The sequence below is a fragment of the Periplaneta americana genome, chromosome 6, assembly GCF_040183065.1.
Source record: "Periplaneta americana isolate PAMFEO1 chromosome 6, P.americana_PAMFEO1_priV1, whole genome shotgun sequence".
Taxonomy (NCBI): Eukaryota; Metazoa; Arthropoda; class Insecta; order Blattodea; family Blattidae; genus Periplaneta; species Periplaneta americana.
Genome location: NC_091122.1, coordinates 116,502,383 through 116,519,972, shown reverse-complemented (window position 1 = coordinate 116,519,972; position 17,590 = coordinate 116,502,383). Strand labels below are relative to the sequence as shown.

The 17,590-nt window shown below is 34.3% G+C and overlaps 1 protein-coding gene across 7 annotated transcripts in view; it reads right to left on the bottom strand.

The window, feature by feature from the left end:
* Positions 1-17,590, bottom strand: part of LOC138701658 (protein bric-a-brac 2-like) — a 150,272-nt gene that overhangs the window by 48,615 nt on the left and 84,067 nt on the right. The window contains exon 6 of one of the 7 annotated variants that reach the window (XM_069828783.1): positions 7,291-16,454. The exons of the other annotated variants lie outside the window; for them this stretch is intronic. Coding sequence (XP_069684884.1) covers positions 16,428-16,454 — 27 coding nt within the window. The 3' untranslated portion in view covers positions 7,291-16,427. Of the gene's footprint in view, positions 1-7,290; positions 16,455-17,590 lie in introns of those variants that run through there. 7 annotated transcript variants of the gene reach the window in all.

The window sequence follows — 17,590 nt, the reverse complement described above, 5'->3', positions numbered from 1 at the left end:
TATCAGATAGAAAAAAAAATATAAAGTAGTTTATTGCTACAAACGTCTCTTATTAAATGGTTGCCATAAGGACAAAGTGTTATAAACAATTAATTTCAGTGAATGTAAAATGTTTGTTTACAAACTAAAATATGAAGTTTACAATTTTTAAATACGAGGGGCATTCAAAAAGTAAGTTACACATGATTGCTGCGAATCATTTCGACTTACTGGATATTGTCTTCTGTGGTCGATGTTGATGGCCTTTATTCTCGATCAGCATCACCCATGTCTGTACAGCCTTGCTCAAATTGTTGGCACCATTTCACAATAGCTGGACACGACATTGCATTGGGTCCATACACCGCCACAATTTCACGGTGAATCTGTGCAATTTAAATGTTTTGCCCATAAGGATAGTACTGTTCCACGTATTTCAACTTTGGAGTATGTTTTCAGTTGACGCGCCATTTCACTCTCGCACTACGATGCATCTCTTATCAGTACCTTAGCTCAACTGTCTGTGCTGGAAGCCATGCACATGAACTCTATTTTGACAATACACCACTTTTGTTGCTCAATCTTCTTAGCGTCAGACGACATGTGTAACTTACTTTTTGAATGCTCCTCGTACATATCACAATCTTCAATCTTAAATAAAACACATTAATTGTTAAATCAATAATGATGATTTCTCAAAACTGAAACAGATCCCTTAATAGCGATAATAGCCAATCAAAGAAGGAGTGCTTTATATAATCCCATTGATGTCTAGAAATTAGCAAAAAATTTTCGAATGGTTCCCTGTACTCCATCAACCCTATTACTGTCAAATTGTCTAAATTGTATTTTAATTTGTAACAATCGATTGTGAGGTAATATTAATATATAGCTTTTGTCTCAAAATTTACCTCTTCTGACTGGCCACTACGAGACTCAGACAGGATTGTAAGGTCCAGGATTACTCCGAATTTGGAGTTTGATTTAAACACAATTATATTTATGCGCTGAGTACTGCCATTTGTGGCCAGACCAGAAACTTCTTCATAGACAGTGTAGCCATGATCTCTCAGAGCTTGAGTCATCGTGCCCCGAATGTGATGGTGCCACTATTGTGCATTATGTCGCCTATTCAAACCGTGTGCAAGAGTTTCATGTTCTCTGCGGCAATGCCGACAGAGGGTACCGTCTTGAGATCTGTTTGGCAGGGAATGCATTACAGACATACCTGCTGTAATTTTAATTGCTTCTGTCCATTTGGAGCACAATAAGCCCTTATGATCACGAATCCACTTGTTCGCTGGTGTATATTCCCCATATAGTGCGACACCTTTGCTTTTGTGTTAATATGTTATGGTCTTGTTTCCCAGGCTGTACAAAAGAGTCATAATCCTTTAAGATGGCGATCAGTATACAGCATGTGGTCAGGACATCCACAGGAAGATGTAAAATTTCTTTAAATGCACTCTTCAGAATTTTGTCACTATTTTGTAAAAAGGTGCTAGGAATTTTACTTAATGGAATTATATGTAGAGGATATATGAGAGTTGAAGATATAGAAGAATTTAAGACTACCTATAAATTTCTGACCTGGGAAATAATAAGTGTTTCAACTTTGTTTCGTAAATTCTTAATAGTCTGATGTAAGTCAAAAGTAATCGGATTTGTAAAGTTAACACCCAAATAACCTAGCGTGTCAGTTACGCCATGAGCTTGGATTTCACAGTTGTTTTAAGAACTAGGTTATCATTACATAATTGACCTTCCCAAATTGAAGGGACTGATGATTTGAAAATACAGTATTAGTTAATCTATTCAAATTATATATTTACAGGGAAAGTTAGGAAATATAAGCACAACACAATAAATGGTTACATGCTATTCAGGGTGTTTGTAGATTTCCTGGATAACACATATAAAAGGTTAAAAATACTTACTTGAAAATTTTCACCTCCAACAATGGAGTATAACAGCTATAATTATGGCACACACTTCAGACTTCTGCTAACACACATAGTTGTCACATGGAATCAGTTCCAAGAAGTTGTCACACATTGTGAAGTGCTGTCATCTAAACATTTTTCTACAACTGTGTAAAGTTCCCCCTCCTGTAAAGTAATCTTCTTTGACAATACTCTCAATTCACATGAATTCTCCCCGTCGTTTTCTTCTTTTTTTTACAAACAATGAATATGTTTTATCCCCACCAACCATTGTGAATTAGCATAAACATTAGCAGTGTACATGTAGCAAGCTTTCCTATCATTTATTCAGCGTCATATAAAAACTACTCTTTGACAGTTCAAGCCATGCTTTTAGTAGGTTTCTTTACATTTAAAAAGGGCTATTGGACTAATAACAAAACAAGGACAGTTAAGGTAGGCACTCACTTAATGGAATAGATTCGTTTGGCACGTGTGGATTTTTATTTTTTGCACTATTTGAAATTGAGTATTGTCCACTTGGCTGTATCACCTCTGTCCACATGACCAGATTCCGTCCTGAGAAATCTAAATGGATTTCCGTAAGGGCCAAGTTCGAAATGAAGAAACCCATGACAGTTATGATTACAAGTCATTCAATCACCGTAGAATTGAAGGCATAAATGAAATAGATGACGTGAAGCTTATTTTGTTACTTCTTCTTCCAAAGCTAAATCAATAAAAAATACATTCTCCTCAGAGCTACTCATTTTATTTTCACGTTTAGTCCAAAGCACTACAAGAAAGTAATGTCCTCACTCTATCGATAAATAACAACTTAGATGATCAATTCGGAAATGCAGACAAGTAAGAGATACTATAATAAAAATCCAAACGTACCAAAGGAATCTGTTCTGGTAAGTGACCACCTACCTTTAAGGAAACCATATGCTATGTTCCATTCATTGAGAGTCTAAATAAAAACGAAGTCCAGTAACAGTATGCTATTCCTCTACCCTTTGTGGACTGGTGGATTTTGCACACCTACACTTCATCTGCTATGGCTCCTCTTTCTTGTTGTGTGCAAGAAGCTCTGCTTTCGATATCCCTTTCCCTCTCAACAACTCTCTCTTTTAAGTTCTCATCTTCACCTCTGCATTACGCATATCCCATAGACCTGTCAATAATGTCTTTTTCGTGTTTATTTTCAGTCAGCATTCTTATAATTAGTTACTGGTATAATCACTGTTTCAACATTTACCATGTCACACAACTATACAACAAATAACAAAAATTAAAATCTAGCCACTTGATAGATTACAAAAGTATAATTTTCGCTATTAATCAACTATTACACTCTTTAGTAAAAAAAATACTGTGTTACGACTTTCTTATTAATTCGGGTTTTTGACTAAAAATCAATAGCTATTTTGACTTTGTCTTGTCGTCAAAAGTCGAGATAAAGTAATGTGAATTGTGACTGTCAAACAGTTTGCTGTTTATTTTTGGGGAGATAAGAGACTGTGTAACTCTGAAACAAATTTTAATAATTTTTTTTTTTTTTTTTACAATTCATTTTATATATCAATGTGCCTGGTAAATTATTAAGTAAGTATATAATAAATTTCAATCTTAAGACATATCAACTTGCAAATGTTTATTTGCTATTTAATAACAACATATGAACGTTTTCGCCGTTTAGGGCATCTTCAGATATAACAAAAAACATGTAATCTGGATCTATAATAGTAAATTATGCAAATGACAAGGAGTAGAGAACAATATATGTAATACAAGAGATTCATGAGCTTTATGTAAATTATGACATAATACAGGATGAATATTGAGATGATATTTGGATTTTAAAATTAAACTGGACGAACATTTTTACATATAGCTCATGTTACAATTAATTATACAATGATTAAAATTTGTCAATGATGTTAAAATTTAAAATTTATAATGATGATAATAAAATGTTTTAGAGTAATCATAGCTGAGAATTGTCGTAAGTTACAACAACTTATGACAATTCTCAGCTATGATTACTCTAAAACATTTTATTATCATCATTATAAATTTTAAATTTTAACATCATTGACAAATTTTAATCATTGTATAATTAATTGTAACATGAGCTATATGTAAAAATGTTCGTCCAGTTTAATTTTAAAATCCAAATATCATCTCAATATTCATCCTGTATTATGTCATAATTTACATAAAGCTCATGAATCTCTTGTATTACATATATTGTTCTCTACTCCTTGTCATTTGCATAATTTACTATTATAGGTCCAGATTACATGTTTTTTGTTATATCTGAAGATGCCCTAAACGGCGAAAACGTTCATATGTTGTTATTAAATAGCAAATAAACATTTGCAAGTTGATATGTCTTAAGATTGAAATTTATTATATACTTATTTAATAAATTTTAATAAGCATAACTTTTGCGTAGTTCAATTATAGTTAGTGAGTTGAGCATTTCGCTCCTTACAAGTAATTTCTTTCACAAGTTTTATAGCACTTGTATCCATTCATTTGATAGAAGTATTCGATAATCATGGAAATTAAATTCATCCAGTAACCCTGGTAAAAACAGCAGCAAAGAAACGTTGAAAAAAACAAAGAAAATAACAAAATTTAACGACAAATTAACCAAAAAAATAAGAGTGAATCTGGAAATCTAACGAGAGAAAAAAGTGTTCACAAAGCAATATTTATAATTCAACATTACAGCAACTCTTACCAAAATTACGAATGGCAAAAAATACAATTAAGATTACTTGGATTCATGTGATTATTATGTTATCATACAGTTTCGTTTCTTTTAAATATATCACAATAAAGCTATGTTGTAACATTATTAATGTAGTGGGGAGAGTGCATGTTACAGATGAAAATTGAATGAAAAGTAATGTATGTTTAAGTCAATACACTAGTCACACATACTGGTTTCTAGAAGAAATTGCTTACACTTTTAGAGATTTCAGAATTATCTTCATCATGAATATACAAGGATATTCCAAGATTAAGATTTTTTGTGTCTTAGTGGTCTCTAGCTCTATCTGATGTGAAGATTTCACATGCCAGAAAAAGAAAAGACGACATGTTTTATTCTTGTACATTCTAATGTGTCAAACATATGATCCATGGTTCTGAGTTTGAAAACCAACTTCAGACTTTTTCAATTGTTTTGGATCAAACAGACTTAAAAAAAAATCTATGTTTATTCAAGTCACTCATTCATTCATTCATAGTGTTCTGCCCAAGGGCAGGTCTTTCACTGCAAACCCAGCATTCTCCAGTCTTTCCTATTTTATGCCTTCCTCTTTGTATCTGCATATGATCCATATATCTTAATGTCGTCTATCATCTAATATATTCTTCTGCCCCAAACTCTTCTTCCATTCACCATTCCTTCCAGTGCATCCTTGAGTAGGCAGTTTCTTCTCAACCAGTGACCCAACCAATTCCTTTTCCTCTTTTTGATCAGTTTCAGCATCATTTTTTCTTCATGCACTCTTTCCAACACAGCTTCATTTCTTATTCTGTCTGACCATTTCACACACTCCATTCTTCTCCATATCCACATTTCAAATGCTTCTATTCTCTTCACTTCATTTCATCGTAATGTCCATGTTTCTGCCCAATACAATGCTACAGTCCACACAAAGCACTTCACTAGTCTCTTTCTTAGTTCTTTCTCCAGCAAGTCACTAAATCAGTCAGAAATACACATTTCTAGAAAATCATTTACGTTCTTAAGAGAATTCAAAATCATTATCTCCATCATAAATATATATAGGTAGGTATTTCAAGAATAAGATTTTCTTTTCTCGGAACTTACAGCCTATTTAAAATTATGTGAAGAATATTAGTGCCAAGTTCCTTAACAGAAAGATCATTTTCGGTCATGAAGATAAAAAAAAAAATAGTTCGAGAAATACTGATGGTCAGGAAAAATTGTCACTCTTTTCACTCTTTAATGTTGAGTTAATACATGATGTTCAAACGAGAATTCTTTGTTGATATCATCTTTGTAACCAAAGTAAGAAAGATTGTGTTGCTTTAAAAAGATAAGAGGAGTTTGCAGTAGTTCATTGATTAAAGTTCTCGTTAACACTTTGTTAAAAACATAAAATTTACTTTGTCATACGTTAAAAGTGTTAAAATTATTAAAAAAGGTATATACCTTCGACAGACGGCCCGTTTCGACGCTATGTGCCGTGGTCCTCAGTGTCTCTTGAACCACACAGTAGTGATTTCTACTATTATTTTAAAATAATAATAATAATAATAATAATAATAATTATTATTATTATTACTATTATTTCTGCTTTTGATGCTATGTCTGTACTTCCCAAAAGAAAAAGAGCTACACCAAAAAAAAACAATGTTCTCCAACTCGTCCAAAAAACAGAATTGGAATAGCAATGTTAAATATCACTGAATTACTTATTACTGGTATCCTTTTTGTGAGAAAAGACTGTAAGGCGCACATGTTTACATAATTAACTCGTAGTAAGTTTGCCATTTAATCAATTATTTTTAAGTTTTATTTTTATCAATGTTTTAAGTGCTTTAATTTCAGTGTAAGATTACAAAAACCCAAACGGCTGACATACATGATACTTTACAACTCCATATCCCGAAATATAATTCAATCCAATCTAATTTAATGTAAATTTCTTCATGCAATAAACGACTGATGTAAAGAAAATATCCAATTCCTGTGAGAGTGAAACATTCTTGACTGAGTACTGAACATCACTTCACTAAGTTTGTAGTCTCAACTACAGTGGCAGCTAAATTTTAACACATATATAATTGCAGAAGAACTAAATACAGAACTAAGTATATTAACAAACGCGAAATACAGAGAACTTTTTAAAAATGATAAAAGTTCAAAACCTGAAAATTCTAAAACTTCATATTGTTAACATATACCGGTATATATAAATAAAAAAAAAAGTTAATATACCTTAAATATGCCATACATATATTCCAACACAATCATGTTTTAAGATTTTAAATTTTTATCACATTTTAAATGATGGAAGTGTTATAAAGTAAATCAATATCAAGTTAAATATACAGAAAACTGTTTTTACTTTTAACTTCACATTACTTGTGCTATGGAAAATTTCATTGTAACTGACAAAACCTGTCCTCAAATTTCCTTTGTCCACCAAACATTTCTCTTGGTCTCGCTGCAATTTGAGCCTAGGTTGACAATGTGTAAAGCAAGAATTTTTCATTTTTTAGCTTAATAGCACACCAAATTCACTTTCATCAGAGTCAAATGGACAATACATAACTTACTGGGTTTCCACAGTGAGCATGGAGGTCTATAGTGGCAAATAATAAAGTAAAAGCAAGGAAATACAATCAAAACTTTTTATTACTCTGTTTGTCACAAAACTGCTTATATCTCTACATGTTATATTTTTAAACATACAGTTCTGTTAATCATATATTATGCATTTAGCAGAGGTACAAAGTTTTCCGGAACATATTCATTACATGTATAAATACTAACATCTAAAATTCAATATACATACACATAATTATTTGACTGATAGTTTCTAGACTGTCACTATTAATTAACAATATATACTTTCTCACAAATTATTGGGAAAATAATCTAAAAGTTCTCAAAATGTTTTACATATAAGAGTATTAAATATAAATTGCGGATAATCTGATCATTAATGCAACTTGTCATTAATTTCACAAAAGCCATGGTGTTGTATTTCTAGCTTTCTGCAAAATACCTGTCATAGTGTTCTACGGAAAGCATGAATTCTAAATCTGCATAAAAATCTCTCCAACCATTCACACAATACATTGGTTGCAATTATATCACTATGATAGATCTTCAGAAGTGATTTTTAATTTAATAAAATTACATTTGTCATAATTATTAAGTAGGTACATTAAAGTTTTCTGGTACTGATTATTCAAAATCTATTTATTTTATAGAATATTAATCAGATTAAAGTAAAATAGTTTTATAGGCTTGTCATGGGTAGGTTACAAACATTTTCAGAGATTTGGAATTCTGACAATAGCTGCATGAACAATATGAGTACCCTGTTAATAAAAGCGAAGACTAGACTTGAAGACCTTTGTATCTAGTTTGATACATAAGAATGAAAAAAATATGTTTTTAATTACAGTGAATACATCTGATTTACTGCAAATAATAAATTATTCAAAGAGAAAGGTAAAAATCTCTAAAATAGTGAAATAAAAAAATCTCCCTCTTCTGGTATTTTTTTTAAGTTTTTAATGAGACTCCTTTTATTTATACAATTTTAACGCATTTTCGTTTTCATCTAAAGTATTCAGCACGAATATTTGTTTCATTACCACTACAAATGCGTGGTAAAGTTACAATAAAATAATATAATGAGAAATAAATACTTAATTATTATTATTTATTAGCATTTAATCATTCGGAATTCAGAGCACTTCTTCCACTGCTACACGAGAACACTTGATTGAGAACTGGGAACATGACAACAAAGTAGATTTCTCACAATCAGTTTTGGCGATCAATAGTTAGCACTTGTTCTGTATTATAGAAGATAAAAATGTCTAAGAACCTAAATGGTAATTTAAACTATGAAAGTGCTATTAGAATTAGATTTCTGGGTAATCCACCATGTTCTGAAACTTGACATTTCAACATTTCAGAATTACAGAGCGGTCTATGACATTCTCTACGGCACTTGGCAGCAAGGGGGACCAACAACAGTGCTTGTCATTCCCGGTGAATGAGGTCTCCTACAGTCACACACTACAGTCTTTCTCTCTCTGTCCCTGTCTTCAAGGACACAGCACATGGTCACATTGTAACTAATAGTTGCTGTTCAATTGCCTATGAGCTCTGTTGACGTATGTCTTAGTTGAAGACTGAAGATTGTGGCTTAATATGGCACCACAAAAGTTCACATTACAATAAAAGATTTATCTTGTCGAGTGTTACTTGATAACAAAGAATTGTGGAACAGTGCGATGATGTTTTGCAACGCAATTTCCTGGTGTTACCATTCCACATAGGACGACTATATTAAACCTCGTAAAAAAGTTTAGAGAAACGGAGTCAGTTCTGAACAAACGTGGAAAGAGAAACCCAAGTGTAGTTACCTGAGGAAAAACTCGATGAGATAGGAGGAAGGTTAGAAAATTCTCCTCGAAAATCTCTCCAACATCTCTCACAAGAAACGAGTGTTTCGAAAACCACAATATTTAGAGTCACTAAAAATTCTTAAATTTAAGCCCTACAGAGTGACAATAGTGCATGAATTATAGCCTAGAGATAATGTGAGTCATGTACATTTTTGTAACTGGGTTTTACAAAGTGTTGCAGATGGCGTTGTCGATCCTACAGTAATTATTTTCACAGATGAAGCATAGTTTCACTTACATGCCCATGTTATAAAGTAACACAATAGATACCGGAGTACAGAAAATCCTCATCTCATTCATGAAACTCCTTTACATGATAAGAAGGTTGGCATATGGTGAGCTATAACTGCACACAGGATTACAGACCCTAATTTTTTTTATGATACAATCAATGGTGCAAATACAGAACACAATACTCAATCCATTTTTTGAACAATTAACCGATATTGAGTGTCACAGTGCTTATTTTCAGCAAGATTCAGCAACTACTCATACTGCAGCCGAAACATTGAATTTGATAAGCGAAATATTCGAGGACAGGGTTATTAGTAGAGGATTATGGCCCTCTAGGTCCCCTGATTTGTCAGACTGTGATTTTTATTTATGGGGAAATCTAAAAAATAAAATATACAAATACAATTCACATACAATCCATGAGTTAAAAGACAGTCTGTACGAGAAATAGAGAGAATTACAGAAGACGAACTTGCACGTGTAAATGCCAATTTCCTTTGGAGATGTGAGGAATGTGTTGCAGCAGAGGAACATCATTTTCAACACCTTCTGTAGTCAAGGTTAGTAAACAATATGAATACCGTAATTTTAATAGCTGACTCTAGCAACTGTAGCAGACCCCATTTACCGGGAATGACAAGTGCTGATGCCAGGCTCGCTTACTGCTGAGTGCCACAGAGAATGTCATAGACCTCTCTGTACGTACAGGTTCCATCATCAGGGTAAGACCTCTCTGGTCGCCTACTTTGTTGGGCTCATTATGCCAGGCTAATCTGAACGACTTAAAATGCTAATTTATAAAGTTACACATAGAAGCCTAAATTGAGTTAGCTCATTCGGTAGTGAATGGATACCAATTCTCTCCTCACCATAATATCCAGAACGGTTATGAAATCCATTCCTATCTCCTACTGAATAGTTTCCATTGTGTAATGGTGTATAAATGTCTGATAAAGTCTTATTATAAAGCTATTTTAATTTACACTCTGAAGGTGGATGTGAGACATGTAGCGATACATTTTATGCAATAGTAAATTAAGACACTATTTTATGTAAAGTTGCGTCAAATAAATCAGCCACAATGCCTTCTTCCAAATTTATTTCTCCATTCTTACACCAATATTAAATAATAGCCACAACTGGAGGAAAACACAAGGTTCTCAACTTGCACTTGCCTACCCTGCTCTTATCTCATGACAGTGCATGCAGAACTATAGGGGAAAAAGTCTCAATTGTATGCATTTTACAGTTATTTGCCGAGGAGAAATTCTGAAATTTCATACATGTGTTTGCATATATAATTATTATTATCTGGTATGCTCACGCCCCTACAGAAGAGAAAGACGACCATATAAAGGATAGCTTCTATGAGGAATTGAAACATACTTTTGATCAGTTACCTAGATATCACATGAAAATTTTATTGGGGGATTTCAACGCTAAAGTAGGACAGGAGGATATTTTTAGACCAACTATTGGAAAAGAGAGCCTACACGCAACTAGTAGTGACAATGGAATTAGATTAGTCAACTTTGCCACATCGAAAAATTTAATTGTCAAAAGTACAACATTCCCCCATAAGGATATACATAAATATACTTGGACTTCTCCAGATGGATTGACACACAACCAAATAGATCACATCTTGATAGATAAACGGAGACATACTAGTATAGTAGATATTCGAACTTTCAGGGGTGCAGACTGTAATTCTGACCATTATTTGGTGATTGAAGAATTAAGAGAAAGATTATCAGTAGCCAAACGAGTAGAGCAACAAGTTTATATTACTAAATTCAATATTTTGAAATTAAAGGACGAGGAAGCTAAGCAAAATTATCAGGTCGAAATTTCGAATAGGTTTGCCACTTTAGAAAATTCCGACGAAGTTGAGAAAGAATTAGATGTTAATAGCGTGTGGGAAAATATCAGAGGTAGTATAAAAATTGCAGCTGAGCAGAGTAGGTTATTATGAAACTAAGAAAAAGAAACAGTGGTTTGATGAAGATTGTTGCATGGTAGTAGAAAGAAGGAAACGGGCAAAATTGAAATTCTTACAGGATCCAGTTGAGGAGAAGAGAGATAATTATTTCAATGAAAGACGGGAAGCAAGTCGTACACTTAGGAATAAAAAGAGAGGTTACTTGAAGGAAAAACTGAATGAGGTAGAAACAAATAGTAAGAATAAAAACATTCGAGATTTATATAAGGGTATAAAGGAATTTAAGAACGGATATCAGCCAAGGGTAAACGTGATCAAGGATGAGAGTGGTGACTTGCTTGCAGACTCTCCATCAATCCTAAACAGATGGAAAAACTATTTTGCGCAACTACTAAATGTACATAGGCCAAATAGAAATGATCGGGACGAAATTGAAATACAAACTGCTGAGCCATTTATACCCGAACCCATGCTTTCAGAAGTCGAAATTGCGATAGAAAATCTGAAAAAGTACAAGTCTCCAGGTATTGATCAAATTCCAGCAGAATTAATACAAGAGGATGGAAGTGCATTATATAGCGAAATTTATAAACTTGTACTTGCTATTTGGGAAAAGGAAATTGTACCAGAACAATGGAAGGAGTCCATAATTGTACCTATTTTTAAAAAGGGGGACAAAACCAACTGTGGTAACTTTCGAGGAATATCACTTTTGTTGACGTCGTACAAAATTTTGTCCAATATTCTTTTGAGAAGATTAACTCCGTACGTAGATGAAATTATTGGGGATCATCAGTGCGGTTTTCAGCGTAATAGATAGACTATTGATCAGATTTTTTGTATTCGACAGATAATGGAGAAAAAATGGGAGTATAAGGGTACAGTACATCAGTTATTCATAGACTTCAAAAAGGCATATGACTCGGTTAAGAGGGAAGTATTATATGATATTCTTATTGAATTTGGTATTCCCAAGAAACTAGTTCGATTAATTAAAATGTGTCTCAGTGAAACATACAGCAGAGTCCGTATAGGTCAGTTTCTATCTGATGCTTTTCCAATTCACTGTGGGCTAAAGCAGGGAGATGCACTATCTCCTTTACTTTTTAACTTCGCTTTAGAATATGCCATTAGGAAAGTTCAGGATAACAGGCAGGGTTTGGAATTGAACGGGTTACATCAGCTTCTTGTCTATGCGGATGACGTGAATGTGTTAGGAGAAAATACACAAACGATTAGGGAAAACACGGAAATTTTACTTGAAGCAAGTAAAGCGATCGGTTTGGAAGTAAATCCCGAAAAGACAAAGTATATGATTATGTCTCGTGACCAGAATATTGTACGAAATGGAACTATAAAAATTGGAGATTTATCCTCCGAAGAGGTGGAAAAATTCAAATATCTTGGAGCAACAGTAACAAATATAAATGACACTCGGGAGGAAATTAAACGCAGAATAAATATGGGAAATGCGTGTTATTATTGGTTGAGAAGCTCTTATCATCCAGTCTGCTGTCCAAAAATCTGAAAGTTAGAATTTATAAAACAGTTATATTACCAGTTCTTCTGTATGGTTGTGAAACTTGGACTCTCACTTTGAGAGAGGAACATAGGTTAAGGGTGTTTGAGAATAAGGTACTTAGGAAAATATTTGGGGCTAAGCGGGATGAAGTTACAGGAGAAAGGAGAAAGTTACACAACGCAGAACTGCACGCATTGTATTCTTCACCTGACATAATTAGGAACATTAAATCCAGACGTTTGAGATGGGCAGGGCATGTAGCACGTATGGGCGAATCCAGAAATGCATATAGAGTGTTAGTTGGGAGACCGGAGGGAAAAAGACCTTTAGGGAGGCCGAGACGTAGATGGGAGGATAATATTAAAATGGATTTGAGGGAGGTGGGATATGATGATAGAGACTGGATTAATCTTGCACAGGATAGGGACCGATGGCGGGCTTATGTGAGGGCGGCAATGAACCTTCGGGTTCCTTAAAAGCCATTTGTAAGTAAGTAAGTAAGGTATGTATTGAAAATTCATCCAAGTGTTTGCAAACACTGTACAGTTACAGGCAGAATTTTCGAAAACACTTTTTTTTTTTTTACCATGATGCTGAAAACTACTTCACCCTAAAGTTTTGTAAGTTTAGTCAGCAATCTGAAGACTGGTTGGAACCTCATAAATGACACTGATAAGGCACTCATGAGGCAACAAAGCCAGGAAATAATGGGGTAGGGTGGCCAGTTCCTTTTCCCCTTCATTGCATACATCACTGACTAGTACTGTAACATAGTTCACTAATCACACTTGAGATGTATGCAACAATAAACAGTTCTTCCTCCCTCTGACACATGCTCAATGTCAATATTTATTTTTCACGCAATTTCGTATATAAAACTATCACAAGAGCTATTTTCAAGCAATTATATCACTTTTAATGTGAGGACTTTAAAATAATTCAGTTATTTTTTTAATTTCATAAAAATGCATGGATAAATCGATTGGTATGAAATGAGCATGAAAAGATTTCATCAAACTGTTAATATACAAAAGAATAAAATTGTGTGTTAACACTAGCTAAATTATTTATGACTACATCAATGTTTCTCTACGCCAAAATACTAGTAACAACGTCAATTAATACGAAGGTGGATTGGAAAGAAATGCACAATAATTAAAAAAAAAAGTTTAATAGGTAAACAAAAATAAAAAATACGCAAATGAACTCACATCTTTTAGCTACTTTTCTACATAGGCGCCAAGTTTCTCAACACATTTCTCCCATCGTGGTACCAGTTTCAGTATACCCTGTTCATAGAAGTCCGTTCGATTGGAGCATAACCATCTGCAAACAGGTGACTGCACTTCTGCATCGGTTGCAAAGCGATGGCAGCCAGGAATTTCTTCATGGGACCAAACAGATGAAAGTCCAATGGTGCAAGGTCTGGACTGTATGATGGATGCTGGAGCATCTCCCAACCAAATGTGTTGATTTTCTCACAAACAGAAGCCGCAACATGGGGGTGAGCATTGTCATGAAGAAGTTTGACATCGTCAGCATTACTGTTATGGTGTTTGTCACAAAGAGCATGACGCAACTTTATCAACATTTGAATGTAGGCTGCAGCATTTACAGTGATCCTGTGTTTAGCAAAGTCCACCAACAAACCACCATACATATCCCAGAACACTGTCACAAGCACTTTATCAGATCGCGTCACTTTGAATTTTTTCTTTATTAGGGAAGCAGCACGTTTCCACTCCATTGAGCTCTGCTTTGTTTCGAGCGTGTAGTGGTATGCCCAGGACTCATCACCAGTGACAATTCCTTTCAGAAAGCCATGCTCTTCTGCAGCATAATGCCTTAAATAGTCCAAGCATGTCACCATTCGCTGGCCCTTGTGGTCGTCTGTCAGGTTCTTAGGCACCCAGTGGGCACTAACTTTTTGAAATTTCAATGTGTCATGCATGATATCATACACCACACTGTATGAAATGTTGAACTGCTGAGATAAGGTTCGCAGTTGGATTCGCCAGTCGTTCAAAATTGCCACCTCAATGCCTGTTACATTCCTCTGGGTTGCAGATGTTACCAGCCACCTGTAATGTGGTGAATCACAAAGGTTCTCATGGCTGTCTGCAAAGAATGCTCACCACCTGGAGATGTTACTACGGTCCATACAGTCTTCCCCATACATGCCACACAAGTCTCTGTGAATTTCACTCTGGTTATGTCCTTTAGCTCACAAAAATCGCACAACACTTCGCTGCTCTTCACAAGTTGACGACAGTAACATGCGCGCCATCTTTGTTGCGTAATTCACGCTTCTATCTCTAGAGCTGCACATGCAAAACAAATTTTGTCTGTAATGAAACTGTATGTCTCAGTGAAATGTCAACATCCCAGCCACAATACCAATGGAGAAAAAAAATATATTGTGCGTTACTTTCCGATCCACCTTCATATATGGAACCATGTAGTAAGCATGTTGAAAGCTTTACTCGGAAAACAAAAATTTAAGTCACTTCTTATGAGAATTAAACATAATGATGTTACTTCATACTTCACTAAACAGAAATAATGAAATGTAAATGGACATGCTATTTATGAAAAAAAAAAAAAAATGACGTATGTTGTCCGTTTTGTCAAATGAATCATTTGAGCAATGTGCTGTCTTAAAACTAAAATACGAATATAAACAAACTTTATCTTGTTTTGACAAACCGAATCTATTAAAATGAGTATTATTATGTTACAGCAAACAAAGAATTAACTTGTGGCATTCATATAACAGATAATTGTGAAGAAAATTTAAAAGAATACGAATTAGGATTTTCTTATATACATAATTACTATTATCCACAAAATAATTAGATGAAACTGGAGAAAAAAAATAGACTTCTGTATATTACTGACACAAAAGTTGCACCTGAATCATGTATCCAGTTTTTTCTGAACACCTTCCTGTTTTGATGTTCAACAAAAAAAAAAAATCATGACAAATTCTGCTGGAGTGACTTGTTTACTATATTTCCCGCACATGACACAACAGCCCATGAAGGGCCAAAGCTAACCAGGCAACTGCTGGCCTCAAGTCCACATGTCTTAGCAGAGGTGAATGATCAACAACAAGTATGGGGGAACATAGGTCAGCACAATGATCCACCCAACCATTATAACTGGTTTTCTAAATCAGATTTTGCGTAGCTCCCCAAACTTCATCACAGTACCGGGTGTGCACTGGTTCCATACACTGGCCGAAATTTAATGAGAAAATTCCTTTCCCATGAGCATTCGAACCAGCACTCATTTCGTAGTGCTAGTCTCAGGCATGATAACATAAACCACAAGGCTAATGTGAAGGATGCTTACTACAGTTATTACTTTAAAAAATTTTAATTTGTTAAAACACAGAAAATATGTAAGGGGATTTTTAATAGTATGTTCAGTGCAATCAGTATTACTCAGATGAGAATTATTTATAAATGGTGACAACTCATTAAATTACACCTTTTGTAACTAAAGAGAAAACTGGAAAGGATTTCTTTAAATTCTTGAAGCACAATGAGGTTAAAATGTAGCTATTTCTGATTATGCACAGTATTTCCTGAGAAGTTGGTGTTCTGGGTGAATAGTTACCACTATCTTACCCTGTGGCCATGCCCATTGGGCTCTGTAACAGAAAAACACAAGCTGTTATCTTAACAACAGAAACAATATCTACTTTATATCATAGCAATGATGATATTATGTACTATAATAAATAATTATAACGACAGGATAAAGAATGGCATACTCAAAGATATAGTAAAATGCAGACTTTTTATCCATGTACCTGGATACACTGTGTTCAGGAAAGAACTCATGAAAATGAAAGAATCGTGTCTCTGAATAATTACATTTATTTTCTAAATCCTTGATATTTATACAGTTATAAAAAGAAACTCAGTAAGTTCTAGTAAACCTCTACATGAGCACTATTTGTTGTGTGGACTATGTCAAGCTGATAATCTCCTGTCACATGCGCAAAAACATTTCTGGTGTGACCAATTCTACTTTTTTAATCGGTTATTTTACGATGCTTTATCAATCACTATGGTTATCTAGCATCTGACTGAAATGACGTGATAATGCCAGCGAATGATTACAAAGTTTAGCACAGAAAGTTACCCAGCATTCACTCTTAATGATCTGAGAGAAAAACCACAGAGAAAAACTCAACCAGGTAATTTGTTCCAACCAGCATTTGAACTCAGACCTGCTCATTTCACAGTCAGACATGCTAACCATTACTTTACAGGAGTGGACACCAATTCTATTGTTTCCTTAATTTGGTCAAGTAAATCTACAATATCCATCACAAGAGTGCGACACACTTTATCCTTCACAAACCCCACACAAAGAAATCTAGTCATGTATGACGATCATGGAAGCCACAGAGTATTTCATTAAAGACAGGAGCACATATTGTTGTTGGCATAGTGTAGAGAGGCTATGACCTGTTGGAAAATGTTCTTGATTATAGTTGCAAAATAGCGTAATTTTAAAGAATATTCAGATTTGTGTTACCAATATCTGTGAGCTCATTAAAGAGGAACAGTCCAATTATGCCAGTCTCCATCAGGCAGCACCATACATTTACATTAGAACTATCATGGTGGTACTCAATTATGGCATTGAGTTTTCAATTCTCCAAACTCTGCAGTTATGTCTGTTTCCTATGCTACAGACATGAAATGTGGCCTCATCACAAAAGGCTACCATGGAAAGATACCATACCTGTAGTCACTGTTGGCCAGTGGCGTAGCC